This window comes from Corticium candelabrum, chromosome 7 (genome assembly GCF_963422355.1).
Source record: "Corticium candelabrum chromosome 7, ooCorCand1.1, whole genome shotgun sequence".
Classification (NCBI taxonomy): Eukaryota; Metazoa; Porifera; class Homoscleromorpha; order Homosclerophorida; family Plakinidae; genus Corticium; species Corticium candelabrum.
Window position 1 is genome coordinate 1,903,665 of NC_085091.1, and position 20,043 is coordinate 1,923,707.

The following is a 20,043-nucleotide window of genomic DNA, read 5'->3' on the forward strand; positions in this document are numbered from 1 at the left end:
AGGTGCTGCCTTTATTGGATGTCATTGTGTAATGCCACATATCATAGACATCATTACAATAATTGCAATGGTGTCTAGATATGTGGCATTACACAATGACATGATCTGACATTATTCTTTCTGATCAAAGTTAAGACAACGTTTTCTTTGTTTACCTGATAGTAAAGCACGTGGAGAGTTCTGCAGAACCATGCCTGCCATCGCTAGTGTACACCACCCACCAATACACAAAATATTTCTAGCAGCGCCTATTAAATCATACACGAATGATGTCCATAGACATGAAACGCAACTACAAACAGCAACCAAATCAATTCATTTCGGTCAGCACAGTACTGTCTGTTTGTCTTCAGGAAACGGTTGTCACCTCTCACCTGTTCAACTATGGGTTAGCAACCACATTTAGCAGAGGTTCATCATCTCTACCACCTGCCTCCCACAGTGGCTCTGAATCTTCAATCGTATCTTTAGGTGGAGCAGAAGGTGCTACTTCGCTTGGAGCGGGTGCTACTTGGCTGGGAGGACCTTGGTTTGGCTCTTCTGGAGCAGAAGGCTCGAGATCCACGACTGCATAGTTTCCAATCTGAGACATTTCGATCTTTGACAAATCCACGATTTCTTGCTGCCGACATGCTTCTTGACGAGCCAGGATTTCAACATGACGCTGGAACAGTCTCTGTCCAACTATGGCCAATACATAGACCATCACAAAGAGACCTATGAGAGCCAAAATGGCAAGCACTACAAGAAGCAATATTAGCGTCACTCTACCATCACCGCCACCATGGCAGCCACCACTACATCCCCCACCCATGCAAAAACAATGTCCCACACCAGGTGCACCACAACAAGCTGCCCCGTGGGGATAGTACAGGGGTGACCAATACCACATAGGATAGCACGGGTAGCCCCACCAGCAGCAGTAGCAGTATGCACAACACATTAAATCAGCATCGTCGTCATCGGATTGGCATACATTACTCGAGCAGCAGCAGACACCCAACAGAGTGGAGAGACCGAGCAGCGCCAGCAGTGCTATCAACCCACAAAGGTAGTACACGCCCACTTCCGCGTTGCCTCCAGATATCTCCTTCAGTATATTGTATCCGGTCGCTTGGTCGATGGCAAAGACTACAGCACCCAGAGCGGCGACGAGAATTTGTAAAAACAAGAGAATGCTGATGAGGTCGCGCGCAACAAAGAGCCGAACTTTGGCTTTGTTGGACATACAACGACTTCCGTTACGATATTTGACTCTGTATTGAAAGTTGCAAGTGCTGCAGTGTGTGAAGCAGCGGTAGTTGTATTGGCTCGTGCGCCAGTTGTCGAGACATCGACGGTGTACCCATTTGGAGGTGCCCGAGCACAGACAGGGCGCAATGAGATCTTCCTCTCCGTCCAAACAAAAGCGGCACTGTTGGTCTGCGTGTTGACTCATCGAATTCGAAGCGTGGAGACTGAGATAGGCGTGCTGCTACACGTACTGTACGTGTAATAAAAATCCGGGTTTTCACTTTAGTACGACGTGGCTTTAACGCACTAGGGTAAGCAACAAACGTCATGACATGCGCGATTGTTCTGTGTTCGTGTCCACATCCTCAGGACTTAGACCTGGGTATTTTCCGTAGGTTCTCTGCACTGGATTCTGTCTCACGGGTTAGGTTATGGCTTCAGAGAGCGCCGTGCTTTTCGCGGTCTCCTCCAACGCCAGAAATCCGTCCAGCTCACGCACTGACGTTTTGCTAGAGTACGGGTTTTTGAAAATAAGACGTCCACCACGGCCACGGTCTGGGTCCCATCTCCACAGAAATTACTTCGCACACTTGGAACAGAGACACTGAAACGTTGCGGTGCAAACATTGGTTCCCCGGTCCCCTTTCGAGGGACGACCCTTGGTGTGTACTGCACAATAAGTTAGCTTAATTTACATGTTCACGGGCGCGGGTCCAGAATTTTGCAGTAGGGGGCTTCAAGATCTTCCAGCCTAGCCACGCCCATGTCTAACATTGAGAAAAGCGATCCAAGTTATGAAGCACAGGGAATATGCCGCGAAACCCACATTGTTTTTTCATGGCTTTAGGTAGGGTTTTCCTAGGGAAAGTAGCGAAACCCGGTTGGGTTAATGACCCATTAACCCTAGCCGGGTTTTCGTAAAATGCCTACAAAACCGGACAAAAGCCACTCAAAACCCACATTGGTTATTATGTCTGGGTTTTGAATAACCCAGAATTTGCGCATTACCCATGATAACCCATGCGTCAAGAACCTCTAGAACCCATGGAAGCCCAATAACCCATGGAACCCCAATAACCCATGGAACCCCAATAACCCATGGAACCCCAATAACCCCTAGAACCCCAGAACCCCCCAAAACGCCAACAACCCATTTAACCCTTGTATGGGAGCGCTGATTGCAAACGGTTGAATAGTGTCTATATATTTTCAATTAAACACTCTAATCAGCTAATCACCTAGACTACAGTACATACACGTATAGTGTACAACAAAAATTCACACATGCGCAGTAACTATTCAAAATAGCGTGTAACAGAAACGTTCTCGGGTGAAAGAACGTCCTTGTTCCCAAGGTTCTTTACCCAGCCCTGTTGAACCGACAGCCTGGCTAGCTCCAGAACTAGCCAATTTTTGTCTTTGGACGAGTAGCGTGGTACTCCTAGCTGCCTAGCTAGAAGACGAAGCTTGCCCATGACTGCGCCCTTGACGCTTGGCAGCTTCAAGACTGCAGCCACGATGATGTTGCTGTCCCGCTGCGACAATTCATCTCCTAGCAGGCAAAAAATGTTAGACTAGTGGATTTGCGCATGCTCCAAGATGTATTCAAACCAGGATGGTTGTCATTCGTTGCCGTGAGGTCGCTCGTGTCCGTCGGAGCGATCCCTAGGCTGTCTAGGGATTGTCTTTCGCCACGGCGACCTCTTCCCATCGATGAGCAAGAAAAAATTCTCGGCGGCGGCTCTTCCAATGCTGCATCTGCTGGTCGTTTTCTGCTATGTCTGGTTTCGCCAGAACATGCAGCTGGTTGTCCATCCTCCTCAGGGTCATTACTAGACTCGTGCTCGTCCACGTTGTGAGCTGTCACAGCAGTCTTGTGAGCCAACCTGTCGTTGAGGGAGCTTTTGGTCGTTTCTTCAGCCCCCTATTCAAGTTGTTGTGAAAACATGTTTGTGGAAAGAGGTACAGTGTAAATTGTCTTACGTTCGGTCTTCTCGCCTTTTCTTTCTGACGTCTCCTAGCTTCTCTAGTAGTCTGGATGGCATGGTAGCGGATTCCAACTACAAATCAATGAGGTGAGGACACTCTAATAATTACTATACTAATTTTACTGTAATTACGAGTGTGCTTCAGAGACTACGTACCTAGCCCAAACCCGATTTCTGGCACAGAGCACTTGCTTTCAAGGTTCTTGACCAGCCCTTCCAGCTTCTCTTGCTCTCCCGCCGACGCAAATGTGGTGGCGATGAGGAAGTGTTTGCGCACTTCACTTCTGATGAATCGTTTGCCTAGATCAACATAGAGTGAATTAAAGACAGCGGAGGTTGTATTTTTGAACGTGCATGTACACTTACTGTGCATGTACTGGTTGTACAGCCAAGGACGGTGGACTTTCAGAAACGCTTGCCGTTTCTTTGGTAGCTTGCCATAGAAGTTTGACATGCAATCGAAGTCCATTGGTGCTGATTCGCTTTTCTCTTGTACTTCTACATGCAAGAAGAAGCAATTTGTAGACCAGAGATCTAGACAGACTACTGCCACTGATATGCCTACCCGTTACTTGTGTCTTCAGTTCTTCAATTCTCTCTATAAGTCTGAGTCTTGCCCCCATCTTTTTGACTCCAATTTCTACAAGTCTGGACTCCTCTGTCATTAGTTGCAGCGCTTCTCCATCAATGTCTTCATCTAGAACAACAGGGAGTGTGCAACTTTGTTCATTAGTGCCTCAAGCATGCAGTGACTGTGCAAACCCACCAATAAAACAAGCTGTGACAACTTCCTCACATCCAACTGTTCTTAACCAAAGCCGTTTCTTTCACAGACCAGGATCGAAAGTCTAAAGAAATGTCAATGCAAGGGCACGGGTGAACAATGGTTGCAATGTTGGTAAGTACAGTACTGGTGAGTAAATTTCTAGCAAATTACCTTTTTCTAGGGGCATTTCTTTGTCTGTTGGCTGAATGAGGTCGATGACATCAATCTCTTGCTCTTCTGCAGCAACAGTTTGCTCATGGAGTTCGGTATCCTCTTCTGTGAAGGCAAGCATGGTGAAGTCTTTAACAAATTTGAGTATGTGAAGGCTGATATAGCTGGGAAGGTGACAAGCTGAACTGTCCTAACTGCCGGTTGAATCAAAGTTCCCGCTATTTATTATCTGTGTAATCTAACACTGCTTGATAGTGATTGGCTATCACAAGGATCAAAGGTTTGGGCTGACCGAGGTTCCCGTTCAGGTCCGCAGACAGTATCTTGAAGCTGATTGGTTGACCAGGCAAGGTTGAAGCTGATTGGTCTGTTTTCGATCCTATTGCTGAAGTTGCTCCTAGGTAGTTCATATATATAGAGTGGCTTGGTTCAGTTATGCTTTGTCCTGCCAAATCACTGGGTAGTAATAGTTCTATACCCTAATTTACAGCTAAGTAGGTTACTCTCTGGGCTGCTATCTGCTGATTTTGACAAGACTCAGCTTTCTAATTGAAGGTAAACATTGTTATGACCATAGGATAGAGATTGGTGACAAAGGATCCGGATATGGCTGGTAAGAACAATTAGCAGTATCTTTGTTTATATAGATATCTAAATTCTGTGATGCATGTGTAGCTTCTAATGCATCACTTCATGCTGCAAAACGAGTGTGCCCTGATCCCATTGGTGAATTCCATGCTATGATTTGTGACTGTGGAGATGTGTCTGTCCAGCATTGCCACTGCCCTTGTGATTCTTGCAACTATAAGCCAGTGTCCAGAAAGACAGCATATCGTCATGCTTTAGAGTGTAAGAATGGACAGCGACTGTTTGCAGTTTTGAGTAGGCCCCAGAGCCCTCAACAGCAAATTGATGAACAAGAACAGTTCTCTCAAGAAAACGAAGAAGGAGATGGAAATGGGCAAAATGTTTCCTATTGTAAAGCACTGATAGACCTACTGCAACTGAAGGGGTTGCACAATATGTCTATAAAGTGTATTGAAGATCTATTGAAATGGGCAAATGATATCAGAGAAACACCTGATATGCCTGTTTTTTCAACTTCTTGGCAATCAGTGCAGAAAGACCTAAAAGGTTTTGGGTACAGTCAACCACGACTCTATTACATTTGCCTTCACAGTGACCATCCATGTCATTACGATCTCTTGTCTTCTGACAGTGACTTCTGCAGATATTGCGGCAGGCCGGGCACTGTTAAATACTATTATTTAAGTGTGATTGACAAACTTCGAAATTGGGTGTTGCAAAAGCATATGTGTGAGAAAATGATTGGCCATTGGAAAGAAAAGGCTCACTGGCTCCAGCAAGAGCACTCGGAGAATGACAGCAACTCTTGGGGTTATTCTTGCAAAAAGGAAGTGTGGGATGGTCAAAGATTTGCTGAGCTCTCATATTTCTGGGATCCAGAAAAGGTTTGTGCTTGTTATTGAACTTCAATTTACAGTACTTGTTATAAGTCAAACACCTTGTTTGTAAGGAGTGGACATTGCCTGCTAGATGCACCACACTTGGTTGCAATGGTCTGTTATCAGCACAGTTGATTCTTGGATCTCACTTGATTGATGACTCAGGACTAAGATCAGTGACCTGTCCACTGTGTTACTGTGAGAACAAGATAGTTCCTAAGACCACTTTTGGAGATCCAAGAAATATTGCCTACATTGGTTTGTTATTATCTCAGTGTATCTTGCAAGGCAGTGTAAACGAATTGTGATTGTTTAGGTCACTGGGATGGATGGCAACCATTCAATAAGCCTTCTCATGGCTGTGGTAAAGAAAATCTGATTTGTGTGTTGTTTTCTCTGGTTGGAACAATATTAGATAATTTACATGTGCAATTATAGATTTACTAAAATATGATTTTTTATATTTATATTTAGAGTAATGTGCATGTAGTTAGTTATCCGGTATCCATTCTTTATGGTTCATACATTAACTATGTAGAGAAATTGTTATGAAAGTGTCGGTTTTTCTTCAATTTGTGAAATTTTGTCTTATTGTGTTTTTGTGTTATTGAATGCCACAGGAACAATTTCAGTCAGTGTAGCAACAATGTCAAAGAAGGATAGAAATCATGCTGATCAAGTTTTTGTACTTGGATTTGTTCCAACTTACTTGCTTCCAAAGCAGAGATCTATCTTACTCGATTCTTTCTTGGCTCCGTTTTGTGAGGAGATTATTGATGGATTTATTGAAGGTTGGTATGTATAGTTATGCTTGTGTGAATCAAGTGTGAATCAAGCATATATATCATAACATAAATATAGTTTGAACTTAGCATAAAGCATGGTGGACTTATCAGTTCTTGAAATTTTCTGTAGGTATTGATGTCGACTATGCTTTATCGTTACCTGGTTATGTAAAAGGACCTGCAAAGCTTCGCCATCTTCTTCTCATGTGGACTGGTGATCACGTTGCACAATGTGAAGTGTCAAAAGGGATATTTTGCGGGAAAAAACCTTGTCGGTTTTGTACTATTGAAGGTGTGAACTGTGTGTGTGTGTGTGTGTGTGTGTGTGTGTGTGTGTGTGTGTGTGTGTGTGTGTAGGTGTGTCTGTGTGTGTGTGCATGTGTGTGGTGCATGTTTGTGTGTATACTTGTTTTGTGACAGGCACTAAAAAGGTGTGTTTAGGAGAGATGGCATTAGGGTCAACACATTACTATTATGGCAATTACAATCAATTTGCAAGATGTCCAAAGCAGAGGAGAGAACTTACTCCAGCATTTTTAGATTCTCTGGCCTCTGTTGATCAAGAGGAAAGACAGTCAGTGAGACACAGCATAGCCAAAGAACTAGGTTTTAAAGGCACTACTATTTTCCACCAGTTCTACCATCTTTATGGATTCAAATTGACAACAGACTTCGTAATTGATGCGCAGCATGGTTTGCCACTAGGAGTTGTCAAGCATGATTTCCAACGGATGTTTGATGACTCAAGTGAGCTAGATGGTGAAGAAGGCACTTCTCAAAGTCATAAGTTCAAACTGCTTTCAGAGAGACTGGCCAAATTTCCATGGACTGCAGGTAGCTGTTCTAACTATGCAGTGTATGTGACTGTTTGATAAGTCTGTTTGGTTGTCTGCATATGTGACAGTTTGTTTGTTTGTCGGTCTGCAAGGTTTGTCTGTTGGTATGTTTGTTAATTTGTTTGTTGGTTTGTTTGTTTGTCTGGCTGTATGTCTGTTTATCCGTGAACACATCAATTACAAGGTTCTAAATTCTTCAGACTATATGTGCATGCAAACACAAGAAAGAATACTAGTTCGAAAGTGGAGCTTAACAGTTTATGTCTGTCTGTCTGTTTGTTTGTCAGTCTGCCTGTTTATTTGTTAATTTAGTTATTAATTCTGCTTCCTTGTTGGGTTGCTGACCATGTGGATTGTTGTTGTTTAGAAATGAGGGCTTCACGCATCCCCACAAATGCTGCACATATTGGCTTTTGGAAAGGTAGCGCAGTTATATCTATGCACGATGGTTTTGTCAATTGATTATTTTTAGCTGAAGAATGGAAAAAGTTTGCATACCCAGTATCAGAACCACTCCTGTATGATCTGACTTCAAAGGAGCGCTTTGAGATCTGGCAATGTCTGTCAAGGATCATAGAGTATGTGTATGGGGATGGGCGCAATGGCTGGACTGAAGAGGAAGCGAATGTTCTCTATCAGTTATGCTTGAGACACAACATTTTGCTTGAAGCAGAATATGGACTCAAGGCCTGCAAAGTCATTGTGCATAACTTAGTGCACCTGCGGGATTGTGTAAAACGATTTGGGAGTTTAGACAATTATTGGTGCTACTGTTATGAGCGGGCAGTGCAACGCTATGCAAAAACACCCAACAATGGCAAGAACATTGAACTAACCTTGGCTTTGTGCGAACTTCAACGAGAGTTTGTCCAATGTTACAAGGATATTGATACATTGCCACCGACTGAAGTTGAAGATGAAGCTCATGGAGTAGCTCAGCACATGGTGTGTCAATATATATACTGTCTCACAGTTCTTGTACAATATGTCGCTTATGAACGTTACTGTTATATAGCTTTGGGCCAAGAGGTTGTCGAATGCTCATGATATGGTTGAAAAACACAACAAACCTGTTTTAGCGGGCAAAGTGCAACCTGATGATCGAGTGGCTGGTGAGTTCCTGGTGCGATTATTTCCACCTGGGTCAAGGGGGACAGTGAGCACTGCAGTTTGCAACAAGGTAGTCTTTCCAAGGTTTTGTGGCATGGTGGTTCGTTCTGCTGACACAGTAATGGCGTCATGTTTACCTAATGGTCACATTACAAACACTAATACAGGTACTTTAGTTGAGATCAGAAAAATTTTATCTGTTTGCTGTGGAGACTTGCACCAAGTAGCTGTGGAAGCAGACACGTACAGAGAGTTGGGAGTGCACACTCAAACTGGGCTAAAGGCTGTTTGTGTACATCAAACAAAGGTCATCCTTCCTGCTACGTGTCTCATTCGTAAGACTATTTTATTACCTTTGCAAGAGGATGGAGGTCATCAACATTGTTATCTTGTTCTGGATTTCATGCGACCGTACCCAATCACAAGGAGTTTTTCAGTTATTGTGCCAATACATCTTAAAGTTCATGACATGGTTATGATCATGGGAGACAATGACCAGCAATGGTTTGGCCAAGTTGTGGATTGTAACTGTGTGGATCAGGAAAGGTCAATTAGAGTAGCTTTCTACATTCAAAGTCGAAGACGGCAGGAGTGTTATGAAAGAGAGAGTAGGCATGTGGACAAAGTTTCCAGAAGAAGTATCATTGGCCTTGCCAAAGGTACATGGACAAACAATGGCAAAGAATGGATTGCAGACAGTGCATGGCAGTAGCTTTATTCTTACAACAATTGCTGCATATGCTTATTGCTAGTCTATCTAGTGTGTGTGTGTGTGTGTGTGTGTGTGTGTGTGTGTGTGTGTGTGTGTGTGTGTGTGTGTGTGTCTGTGTGTGGGTGTGTGTGTGTGTCTGTGTGTGTGTCTGTGTGTGTGTCTGTGTGTGTGTCTGTGTGTGTCTGTGTGGTGTGCACATAGTATGATAGGTGCACATCTACTAGTAGTGCTATTGGCTAAACTTTCTAAACTTGGAAATGAAATAAAACAATTTAAATGTGGCAAAATGTAACGTTTCTGTCAGTCAGAATCCCACCCCAACACTTCTCTTGGTGTATCTGGCAGTGTTTCAACCTTTCTTATCTTCAAAGCCCTCGGACTTCCATCCACAGGCGGACAGAAAGGTGTGCTTAGATCCCAGAAGCCCGGAGGTGTTTTGGGAGGTGGACGGCATGGAGCTTTGTGACGAAAGCACTTCATCACCGCTACTCGTTGCTCTTCTGTTTGGAAGGAACGCACAAACTCTTCGCAACAAGGACACGTATGCTGTATCCACTTCCTTGATTCAGAGGGATTGTAGGTACCTCGCTTAGGCTTGGCTACACGGTAGGGCTTGCTGTATCTACAGACAATTTGTATTATTTGGTATGCAGCCTAACTATGATATAGATAGGCTAGTGACCGTATACACGCGCTGTATGTCTATTGCCGCGGAATCCCGCCATGCGTACATGATTGTGCACTAGTAGTAAGCCTACCGTCTGTACACGTATTCTATTTCTGCAGCTAACCTGGTGTCTTCAGTGCCAATGTAGAGTGGTCGAAGCGTGCCGCCTTTGATGGTCTTATTAGTACTGTCATTTTCTTTTCCCGCCACGAAGCTAGAGCTGGCGTTGACAGCACTTGCGATCGGTCAATCGATTCGCCGTTTTGGGTGTAGATACACTTCTCGATCGCGAAGACAGATCCATCGTCCCGATGTGCTAGAAACGGTTTTTGATTTGTCCTAGAACAGGAGCTCGAGGTGAATCGCGGTTCATCTCTACGTGTAGATAGCATAGACCGGATGCTGAAAGACCTACTTGATTTCTTGCCATCGTTCAGGTAGCTTGCTCTTGTACTTTCGCGCGCTGTCTAGAGATAGTTGGTAGCAACTGCATTGGCTTTTGCTTGTGTTTTGAAGGTTACAGTGGGTTCTGTGGACTTCAGTCTACAGACTTGTCCGCAATGATGCAATGCTGCTACAAAGCGGAGAACAGTTGCATAAGGTCATCTCCGCTCTCTTCTATTGGTTTGCGATCTGTCTAGCTGCAGCGTACGCATCAAGTCGTGAGCTAGGAGGGTTTCAGAGGGTTTCAGATTCCCACACCTTGTGTTACATGGGTTTTTTGAACCGGAACCCAAAAAAACCACGGATTAACCTAGCTAGGTTACGTAGGTTTCGCGGCATATTCCCTGTGAAGTCTAGTTGAATTGCCTTGCAACCCAAACCTTCCAGGACCTAGGAGCTCACTGTGCGGCCTCACATGTTGTTGGCTGCTCACACGTGAGAGGAGGTGCTTGAGCCCTCCGTTCGAGCAGTTCCCCAAGCCACATAAAATAATTTTACTGATTAATTAAAGATATACTTTATCATTATGTATGTAGTCCCACATGTATGTAGTCCCACAAGCTACACACATGCAGTAGCTGATACTCATATCACTGACAACACATGTAATATGTCTAGCAGTGTCTATTAATTCATTAAGTCCTGCAGATGCGACATTCATAAACAAAACTACATCTACAAACAAGAAGCAGCAACAAGCATACCTATATAGCTACAATCGACAGCAAAATGCAATAGATTGTGCTCCTTTCAGGGAAGATGGGCGCTTCTAGCTACACATGCAGTTCACAGGTCATGAGTTGACAGGTGCAGGTAGCAGTGGTTCATCTTCTCTACACTCCGTATCGTTAACCATATACCTAGGTGAAGCAGAAGGTGCCACTTGACTGGGAGAATCTTGGTCTGGCTCGGGTGGAGCAGAAGGCTCAAGGTTCACAACTGCGTACTCTTCAATTTGAGACATATCTATCTCTGACAAATCCACGATTTCTTGCTGTCGACACGCTTCCTGACGAGCCAGAATTTCAACACGACGCTGGAACAGTCTCTGTCCAACTATGGCCAATACATAAACCATCACTAAAAAACCCAGAATAGCCAAAATGGCAACCACAACAAGAAACAATATTATCATCACTCTAGTACCACCACAACCACGGTTGCCTCCATGACAGTCTGCAGTATCTCCGGCGCACACGACACAATCGAATACTGGCACACTGCAACAACCAGCCCCGTGGGGATAGTACTGGTGTGAACAATACCATGAAGGATAGCACGGGTAGCCCCACCAGCAGCAGTAGCAATCAGAGTCGTTGTCATCGGATTGGCATACATTACTCGAGCAGCAGCAGCAGCAGCAGACGCCCAACAGAGTGGAGAGACCGAGCAGTGCCAGCAACGCCACCAGCCCACAAAGGTAGTACACCATCACTTTCACTTTCGCGTCTCCTTTCGATATCTTTTTCGCATCTTCTTCCGATATCTCTTTCAGTATATTGTATCCGGTCGCTTGGTCGATGGCAAAGACTACAGCACCCAGAGCGGCGACGAGAATTTGTAAAAACAAGAGAATGCTGATGAGGTCGCGCGCAACAAAGAGCCGAACTTTGGCTTTGTTGGACATACAACGACTTCCGTTACGATATTTGACTCTGTATTGAAAGTTGCAAGTGCTGCAGTGTGTGAAGCAGCGGTAGTTGTATTGGCTCGTGCGCCAGTTGTCGAGACATCGACGGTGTACCCATTTGGAGGTGCCCGAGCACAGACAGGGCGCAATGAGATCTCCCTCTCCGTCCAAACAAAAGCGGCACTGTTGGTCTGCGTGTTGACTCATCGATTTCGAAGCCTCTCCGTTCGCGTTGAACTTTTACACAGGAAGTGCTAGTGAGACTGCGGTTTCACTAGGTGTTCCGTAAAGTGACCCTCTTAGTATCTCTAGTAACAGCCTTGTGTACACTCAACACACATTTCTTACACGCAGGTATGTATGGCGTGCTACCAATGACAAAACAATTGCTGCAGCATTAATACTCAGCACTAATCTAGCAAGTCTAGAAACATTTTGAGAAAATGGTGGGTATGTAGGGATGGGTATGTACTTATGTCATTTATGCCCATCTCGTACATCACATTCACAACTGCTGCAAGCGATATCGATATAGGTAGAAGATTGTGATGTAGGTAGGCCACGAATTCCAGGCTGTAATTAGACGCTGCACATCCCAGTCTAGCTAGCCTCGTACCAGACCCTCTCGCGCCGTCGTGCCCGGTTCCCGTATAACACGAAAAAGCTCCAGCGTTTTCGTGTTATACGGGAACCGGGCACGACGGCGCGAGAAGGTCTGGTACGAGACTAAGTCTAGCTACGGTATGCCGTGTGACGTTGCTGTATTTGCATAGCTAGAGAGGTCTAAAACTAGAGAGGGGTAATGCATCGAGTATGTGTATGTAGTTTGGAATGGAAATGACAGTCCTAGCTCGTAAATGTGTGCAGCTCGGCCGGGATTTCAATCTTTGATTGCAACTCCCACGTTACGCTCAGCATACACGGAAGTACGTAGCAGCTGACGGATGTACGTTAATAACACTGATTGCATCTATAAACAACTCCCATTACCTAGGGTTCCACGAAAGAGATACATGCTTACGCTTACATGCACAGAGAGTCAGACAGGACGCCGCGCCGTTGAACATAGTCGTACATGTTCAATTACACGCAACTGTAAGCAGCATGTAGCAGCAGGTGGAAGTGGCAGCTAGGCTTCCAGACGGTACTTAGTCACATGTACACACGTGACCGGAACAACATGGCGTTGTGGGAAGCAGTACGTGGAATTGCATGGCAGCAGTTGACTGATACAAGGTGACGTTGCACATTTCTAGCTGTTGGGTCAGTGCAATTCTTCGGACAAGAGCGAATCGTTTGGTGTGACTCTCGTCGTTGTAGCTGCTTCGAGTGAGGCGCTGGCCTGGCTGACAAAAGTGAAAAGTGAAATGTGAAATGTGAATGTGAAAGAATAAATGGGGTTTTTTACTTGCCGATAGCTGGCTTCTGAGGCGCTTAGTGTCAGCGGTGATAGTCTGGCTACCATTAGGAACGTTTGAAGTTGAGCGCTACGTGGGTCCGAGATCTCTGTAATGAGTTCTGAGAGATTCGGTTCGGATGCGTTTGGATACTTTTGTATGGGCCGCCATTTTAGATTCTTCGCATCCCTACATAGGGAGTGCGGTAGTAGGGAGTGAGAAAAAACATTGTATATAATTAGTGCATTATGCATAATGCATTGTGTATAATGCTTTGTGTGTGTGTTGCTTTATATAAAATGCCTAGTGAATAATACTGCACTAGTACGCAGCTCTAATACGCAGCACTAATTTAACAAGTCCAAAAACATTTTGAGAAACTGATGGGTATGTAGGGATGGGTATGTACCTATGTCATTTATGGCCATCTCCTACATCACATTCACAACTGCTGCAAGCGATATAGGTAAAAGAGTGTGATGTAGGAGATGGGCATAAATGACATAAGTACATACCCATCCCTACATACCCATCATTTTCTCAAAATGTTTTTGGACTTGTTTCATATATTTTTGGACTTGTTTCATACATTTTTAGATGGAAATGACAGTTTTAGTAAACGGAGTGCTTAGCATTTTGAACATGTGAGAATACTTTCATGTTCAAGACCCCAGGACAGACCACGTGGAGGTTGCACTCTCTGTCCCGCCCCTCCCCTCCCGCCCCTCCCCTCCCACCCTAGGCCACGAATTCCAGGCTGTAATTAGATGCTGCACATTCCAGTTTAGCTACGGTATTTCTTTTCAAGTGACTCTTTAAACGGTAGTCACATGTACACACGTGACCGGAACAACATGGCGTTGTGGGAAGCACTACGTGGAATTGCATGGCAGCAGTTGCCGGAAACAAGGTGACTTTTCACATTTCTAGCTGGTGGGTCAGTGCAATTCTTCGGACAAGAGCAAATCGTTTGGTGTGACTCTCGTCGTTGTAGCTGCTTCGAGTGAGGCGCTAGTCTGGCTGACAAAAGTGAAATGTGAAATGTGAAGGAATAAATGGGTTTTTTACTTGCCGATAGCTGGCTTCTGAGGCGCTTAGTGTCAGCGGTGATAGTCTGGCTACCATTAGGAACGTTTGAAGTTGAGCGCTACGTGGGTCCGAGATCTCTGTAATGAGTTCTGAGAGATCCGGTTCGGATGCGTTTGGATACTTTTGTATGGGCCGCCATTTTAGATTCTTCGCATCCCTACATAGAGAGTGCTACTATGGCGTGCTACCAATGCCAAAACAATTGCTGCAGCACTAATACTCAGCATTAATATAATGAGAAAAAACATTGTGTATAATGCATTATGCATAATGAATTGTGTATAATGCTTTTTGTATAATGCTTTTTATATTACAATGCCTAGTGAATAATGCAGCACTAATACGCAGCACTAATACGCAGCACTAATACGCAGCACTAATACGCAGCACTAATACGGAGCACTAATACGCAGCACTAATACGCAGCACTAATACGCAGCACTAACATAATGGTCCGAAACGCGAGGCATTATCACACAAGACGCAAATTTTTTTTTTGGGTCCACTTCACACACACACATCCCGGATATATAGCCCGGATAAGTTTAACTTGCACGTGCACGGTAGACCATTCTCACGTGCACGCATGGCTCACGATCATGATTTAGTAGTTCGAAATGTGTTGTTATGCTAACAGATCGTGGGAATTGCGCTTTCTCTGCGAGCATTTACCACACTGAGTAAGCAACAGTGGCAGTGAAAGGAGAGCCCCAATACGGGGAATGTTGGTTGCTACAAACCGTTTTCTTTGCAGAAATCGACTTTCTCGAGAAACTGTTGACTCCAGAAAAGCTTTACGCGATGCAGTTATTATACAAGACGGCAGAGGTTTGTACATTTTGCTAATTAGTTGATAGTAGTTGATGAACTAATTATTAATTTATTAGAATAAAGTATTTAGTAACATTATAGCACAGTTTATGTATGTATGGTAGTATTTTTAACCTTAAATATGATTTAATAAATAGTAATTTATAATTTATAAGTGTATATACAGTAGTGGACAAAAGTATTTGCTGGGCAAGAAATTTGAAGGGTTTTTCAGTATGTCTGTATTTGGGTGGAAGCACAAAATACTAATAAAGCGACTTCTTGATCAATGTTTGTCATGCAATGGCAAAATCGAGACTGTAGCAACTCAAGGAAGTTGCAACCTGCTTTATTACCGGTAAACCACTGACTGACCTTTATATTAATCTCACCGTCCCGGATGTCTATTTACATACTACATTACTCTTCCCTTTTCAAGTACATGACTACATACTATAGTAAAGTTAATACCAGTCACCAAATCTTTTCGGTGGTCTTCCTTTGGTTTCTCTGTTGCTCCTCCGTAGTTGTGGTGGTTCTTCATGATTCGGTGCACATGGTTCTTCGTGATCTGGATACCTCTGTCTTCCGCTGACGTCATCATCATCGGTGTCTGAATTCTCATAAGATGTCACTTCTGTGTGTTTTGATCTTGCCATGTCTTCCACAGGGAGTTTGCCTACACTTCGATGAAGCAGCTGATTCATGTGTGCTCTCCTCCTTGTGCCGCTGTCCGTAATTAGAACTTCATAATATCGTGTTCCAAGCACAGATACTATTGTGGCTGGTCTCCAAATTTCCTTTCCTTGCCTGTCCGGTTGTCTCACTAACACAGCATCTCCAAGTACCAATGATTTTCTATGACGGGCTTTCTTGTCATAGTTCTTCTTCTGTTTCTCTTGCGATAACCTAACTTTGTCCTGTAACTGCTGGTCTGAATGATTCCCATCATATGGTTGCAGTAAGTCTAAGACACATCGAAGAGGACGACCCATAAGACTCACTGCAGGACATTCTCCTGTCGTATGATGAGATGTATTACGATATACCGCCAGAAATGTATCCACCACATCCTCTAACTGAGCTCCTTCTTCCTCCATTCCTTTCTTAATACCTCGCTTAAATGTCTGAACAAACCGCTCTGCCTGCCCATTACTACTTGGGTGATAGGCAGGAATTCGAGAATGAAGAATTCCCCGCTGATTGCAAAATGTTTTAAATTCGTCGGCCATGAATTGCGGGCCATTGTCTGTAACCACTTGCCGGGGAACTCCAAATCTTGCAAATATCTTTCTAAGTGCCCAGACTGTCTGCTTTGCTGAAGTTGAACCTACATGAAGTTTAACCACTTCAGGCCACTTTGAGTAAGCATCCACAGTTATTAGCCACATGAAACCAAAAAACGGACCGGCATAATCTATATGTACCCTAGACCAAGGGTGATGAGGAAATTCCCATGGATGAAGTGGAACGACAGGAGGCTTGTTCCTGTGCAAGGTACAAGCCTCACAACATTTCGTAATCCTGTCAATATCTGCATTTATGTTTGGCCACCAAATGTAGCGACGAGCCAACTGCTTCATTCTGTCAGTTCCAACATGCGCACGATGCAGTTGCTGAAGAAGTTGTGGTCGAATTGCCTTCGGTATTACCATGCGTACTCCTTCATTGTGCTTCAGAATACAGCCCTCCACTACTGACAGTTCGTGCTTACACGTGACAAAAGATCTTATTTCTGAGTCCTGTATCCGTGACGGCCAACCGTTGTGAATGTAATGTATAACTTGCCGTAGAATAGAGTCACTAGACGTATACTTTTGTAACTGGTGGTAATATATAGGTCCATCTTTGATGAACTGCTTTTCTAATTCAGCAACATACTTTTCTGCTTTCTCCTCTTCTTTGTTACCCTCGTCAAATTTTACATCCGTTCCTATTGGTAAACGTGATAGGGCATCTGCGTTGCCGTGATCTCTTGAGTTCTTGTACTCTATCTGATAATCATACTGCGACAACTGCAGAGCCCACCGCGTCAATCGGCTACTGGTTCTGGTTGGTGGTGTAACCTTTGTTGCATTGAAAATAGTCAGTAAAGGCCGGTGATCCGTTCTCAGCACAAATTTCCTTCCTAATAGAAAGTGACGAAATTTTTGAACTCCAAAAACTATAGATAGACCTTCTTTTTCAATTTGTGAGTAGTTCATTTCTGCAGTAGTTAGACATTTAGATGCATAAGCAATCACACGTTCTGCACCATCTTGGTCAAAATGAAATAAACATGCGCCTATCCCTTTACTGCTGGCATCACATGATAGGCCTACCGGCAGTTTTTCATCGTAATTAGTGACAACTGGTAACAATGTAAGCCTTTTCTTTAACCGTTCAAATGCCGACTTAGCTCGTGCAGACCAAATCCAAGGAGTATCCTTTTGTAGAAGCTGGTTGAGCGGCACCGTTGCGTCTGCCATCATAGGATAAAACCGGCGGAAATAGTTCACAAGACCCAAAAATGATCGAAGTTCTGTCTGGTTTTTAGGACTTGGTATAGCTTGGACAGCTTTGAGCTTACTGTCAGATGCTCTAACTCCGTTACTATCTATGACATGACCCAAATATTCCACTGACGGTTGAAGGAATGCACATTTACTTTTGTTTGCTCGAAGTCCATGCTGTTTCAGTCGCTGTAAAACTGCTGATAAATTCTGAAGATGATCTTGATCATTGTCACCGGTTAAAGCTATATCATCAGCAAAACTGGCAACCCTTGGTAAACCATCTAATACGTTAGACATAATCCTTTGAAACAGTGCTGGGGCTGAACTAATACCAAATGGTAGACGTAAGTACTTGTAGAGACCCTTGTGCGTATTGATTACTAGAATTTCCTGACTTTCTTTGTCCAGACACAACTGATGATAAGCATCCGATAAGTCTATTCTCGTAAATTTCTTACCACCCGCAAGAGTGCGGAATAGATCTGTTGCCAATGGAATAGGTTGTTGGTCAACCAGTAGAAATCGATTGAGGGGCTTAAAATCCCCGCATATCCTCACAGCACCTGATGCCTTGACAACGTTTACTGTTGGAAATGCACATCTCGCAGTCTCAACAGGCTCCAAAACTCCTCTTTCCACAAGTCGCTGCAATTCTGCTTCAATTGCTTTGCGTAAATGGATAGGTGGTCTACGAGACGGCCAAATCTTGAGTTCTGCATCAGGTTGCAACTGAATTCCCACTCGGATATCACATTGTCCCAGATCATCTTGAAAAATCTCTGAGTTTTCTTCCAATACTTCTTGTAATTCTGTGAGTCTTGTTCCTTCTGATAATAATACTGACGGTTGAACTTCACAATTCAATGACTTCAAAAATTCAGCACAAGCATTAAGAAGCCCCGTCTTCTTTATCCAGTCCATGCCAAGCAAATTCGATCCCCTTCCGTGCTTGACATAAAATAACACTTCCATAATGCTGTTTCGAAATCGCACTTGCTTTTTAACCGTGCCTTTAAATATCATTAATTTACCTGATGCATTTCTCAATTTGTCCGTGGTAGCCGACAGTGCTGGTTTGCCCAACTTCTCCCATGAACATTCATCAAGCAGGGATACATCCGCCCCTGTGTCAACTCTAAACTGCACTTCCTTTCTCTCTATTTCCAAATTTACTATTAATTTCTTGCCCACACAATGGACCTCCCCTGCCTCACAAACCTCTTTGCACACCGAGTCTACACCCTCTGGGGACAATTCCGATTCTGTATCCGATTCAGCTACTACTGACTCTGGCTGTTCTGCTTCACCAATCTCCTCTAACCTTGATGGTTGCCGTGCTTGATAACGCTTCTTGAGACATCCACTTGCTATGTGTCCTTGCTTTCCACATCCTCGACATACCAGTGAGTCTCTAAATTTCCTCAAGGAACAACCAGCTATGTAGTGGTCCTTACTTCCACAAATAAAACACGCCAGTTTCCTTCTACTTCTATCCCGTGGTCTCTTCACATCATTTGTTTTCCTATAGTCTATCCTTGAAACTACTCTCGCAGACGATAGGTGATGTAAGGACACCTCATTGCTGTCACGTAATGCTGCTACACTATTTCTGGCTCCTTCCAATGTTCTAGCAAAAGTTAGAACCTGATCCAACGTTTGACTCAGTAAATTCTCATTCTCATAAAATTTCTGTAACATCATCTCATCCCGTAGACCTGCAACAAACACATCCCTCAGTCGACTAGAATACTCTGGCGGATCAAACCGGCAATTTGCTGCTATCTGCTTAAGAGCTGTCATATACTCCTGTACAGTTTCTTCAGTCTGTTGCTGACGACGGTGAAGACGGACTCGCTCTACCATCATATTAACTGTCCTCCTAAAGAACGTCCTCACATGATTGATGAGTTCGTCTGCTGTAAAATCCCCCATATGTTGTGGAAGTAGCGTATCCTCCAGGCGGAGCGTCATTTCTTCACTGAGACACCTGATAAGCAAATTCCTCTCAGTCTCCGCAGATATGATGTAGTCATGCTTAGCCAAATTTATAAAGAAATGAAATGCGTTCTTTGTCCAACTTTCAAATCGACGAAGGGAATCATCACCTTCAAACTCTTTAAACAATCCAATAGACTTACATAACCTGTCAAATTCTTTGTAGCCCAATGAAACTTTCCTTTCTTCTGCCATATGCTTTCTCGCAGCGCCAACTGTAGCAACTCAAGGAAGTTGCAACCTGCTTTATTACCGGTAAACCACTGACTGACCTTTATATTAATCTCACCGTCCCGGATGTCTATTTACATACTACAGAGACTAATTGGTATAGAATTGAGTCTAAATCAGTTGGTTGTTGCAATTTAAGATTATAGTTACAACCTAGTTAGAAGCCGATTAAGTTTACATTACATCTTATCAAAGCATATTCAATGCAAACAATATTA

At 43.8% G+C, this 20,043-nt stretch overlaps 4 protein-coding genes across 4 annotated transcripts; 1 reads left to right on the forward strand and 3 right to left on the reverse strand.

The window, feature by feature from the left end:
* Positions 1 to 235: 235 nt before the first annotated feature.
* LOC134182103 (uncharacterized) lies at positions 236 to 1,508 on the reverse strand. Its single transcript, XM_062649440.1, has 2 exons — positions 430 to 1,508; positions 236 to 374 (listed from the first exon to the last, which is right to left on the reverse strand). Exons 1-2 carry the CDS (start codon positions 1,436 to 1,438, stop codon positions 364 to 366), a joined length of 1,020 nt encoding a protein of 339 aa, XP_062505424.1. The 5' UTR covers positions 1,439 to 1,508; the 3' UTR covers positions 236 to 363.
* A 916-nt stretch (positions 1,509 to 2,424) lies between these two features.
* Positions 2,425 to 3,844, reverse strand: LOC134182417 (uncharacterized). Its single transcript, XM_062649819.1, has 6 exons — positions 3,787 to 3,844; positions 3,588 to 3,719; positions 3,378 to 3,521; positions 3,217 to 3,293; positions 2,845 to 3,157; positions 2,425 to 2,785 (listed from the first exon to the last, which is right to left on the reverse strand). The coding sequence occupies exons 1-6, from the start codon at positions 3,842 to 3,844 to the stop codon at positions 2,529 to 2,531; spliced, it is 981 nt and encodes a 326-aa protein (XP_062505803.1). The 3' UTR covers positions 2,425 to 2,528.
* A 649-nt stretch (positions 3,845 to 4,493) lies between these two features.
* Positions 4,494 to 9,345, forward strand: LOC134182586 (uncharacterized). The gene is made up of 10 exons (XM_062650011.1): positions 4,494 to 4,771; positions 4,834 to 5,630; positions 5,696 to 5,882; positions 5,941 to 5,988; positions 6,245 to 6,415; positions 6,540 to 6,701; positions 6,851 to 7,243; positions 7,613 to 7,666; positions 7,718 to 8,190; positions 8,261 to 9,345. Exons 1-10 carry the CDS (start codon positions 4,765 to 4,767, stop codon positions 9,065 to 9,067), a joined length of 3,099 nt encoding a protein of 1,032 aa, XP_062505995.1. The 5' UTR covers positions 4,494 to 4,764; the 3' UTR covers positions 9,068 to 9,345.
* A 1,349-nt stretch (positions 9,346 to 10,694) lies between these two features.
* Positions 10,695 to 12,038, reverse strand: LOC134182292 (uncharacterized). The gene has a single exon (XM_062649687.1). The coding sequence runs from the start codon at positions 12,013 to 12,015 to the stop codon at positions 10,972 to 10,974; it is 1,044 nt and encodes a 347-aa protein (XP_062505671.1). The 5' UTR covers positions 12,016 to 12,038; the 3' UTR covers positions 10,695 to 10,971.
* Positions 12,039 to 20,043: the final 8,005 nt, after the last annotated feature.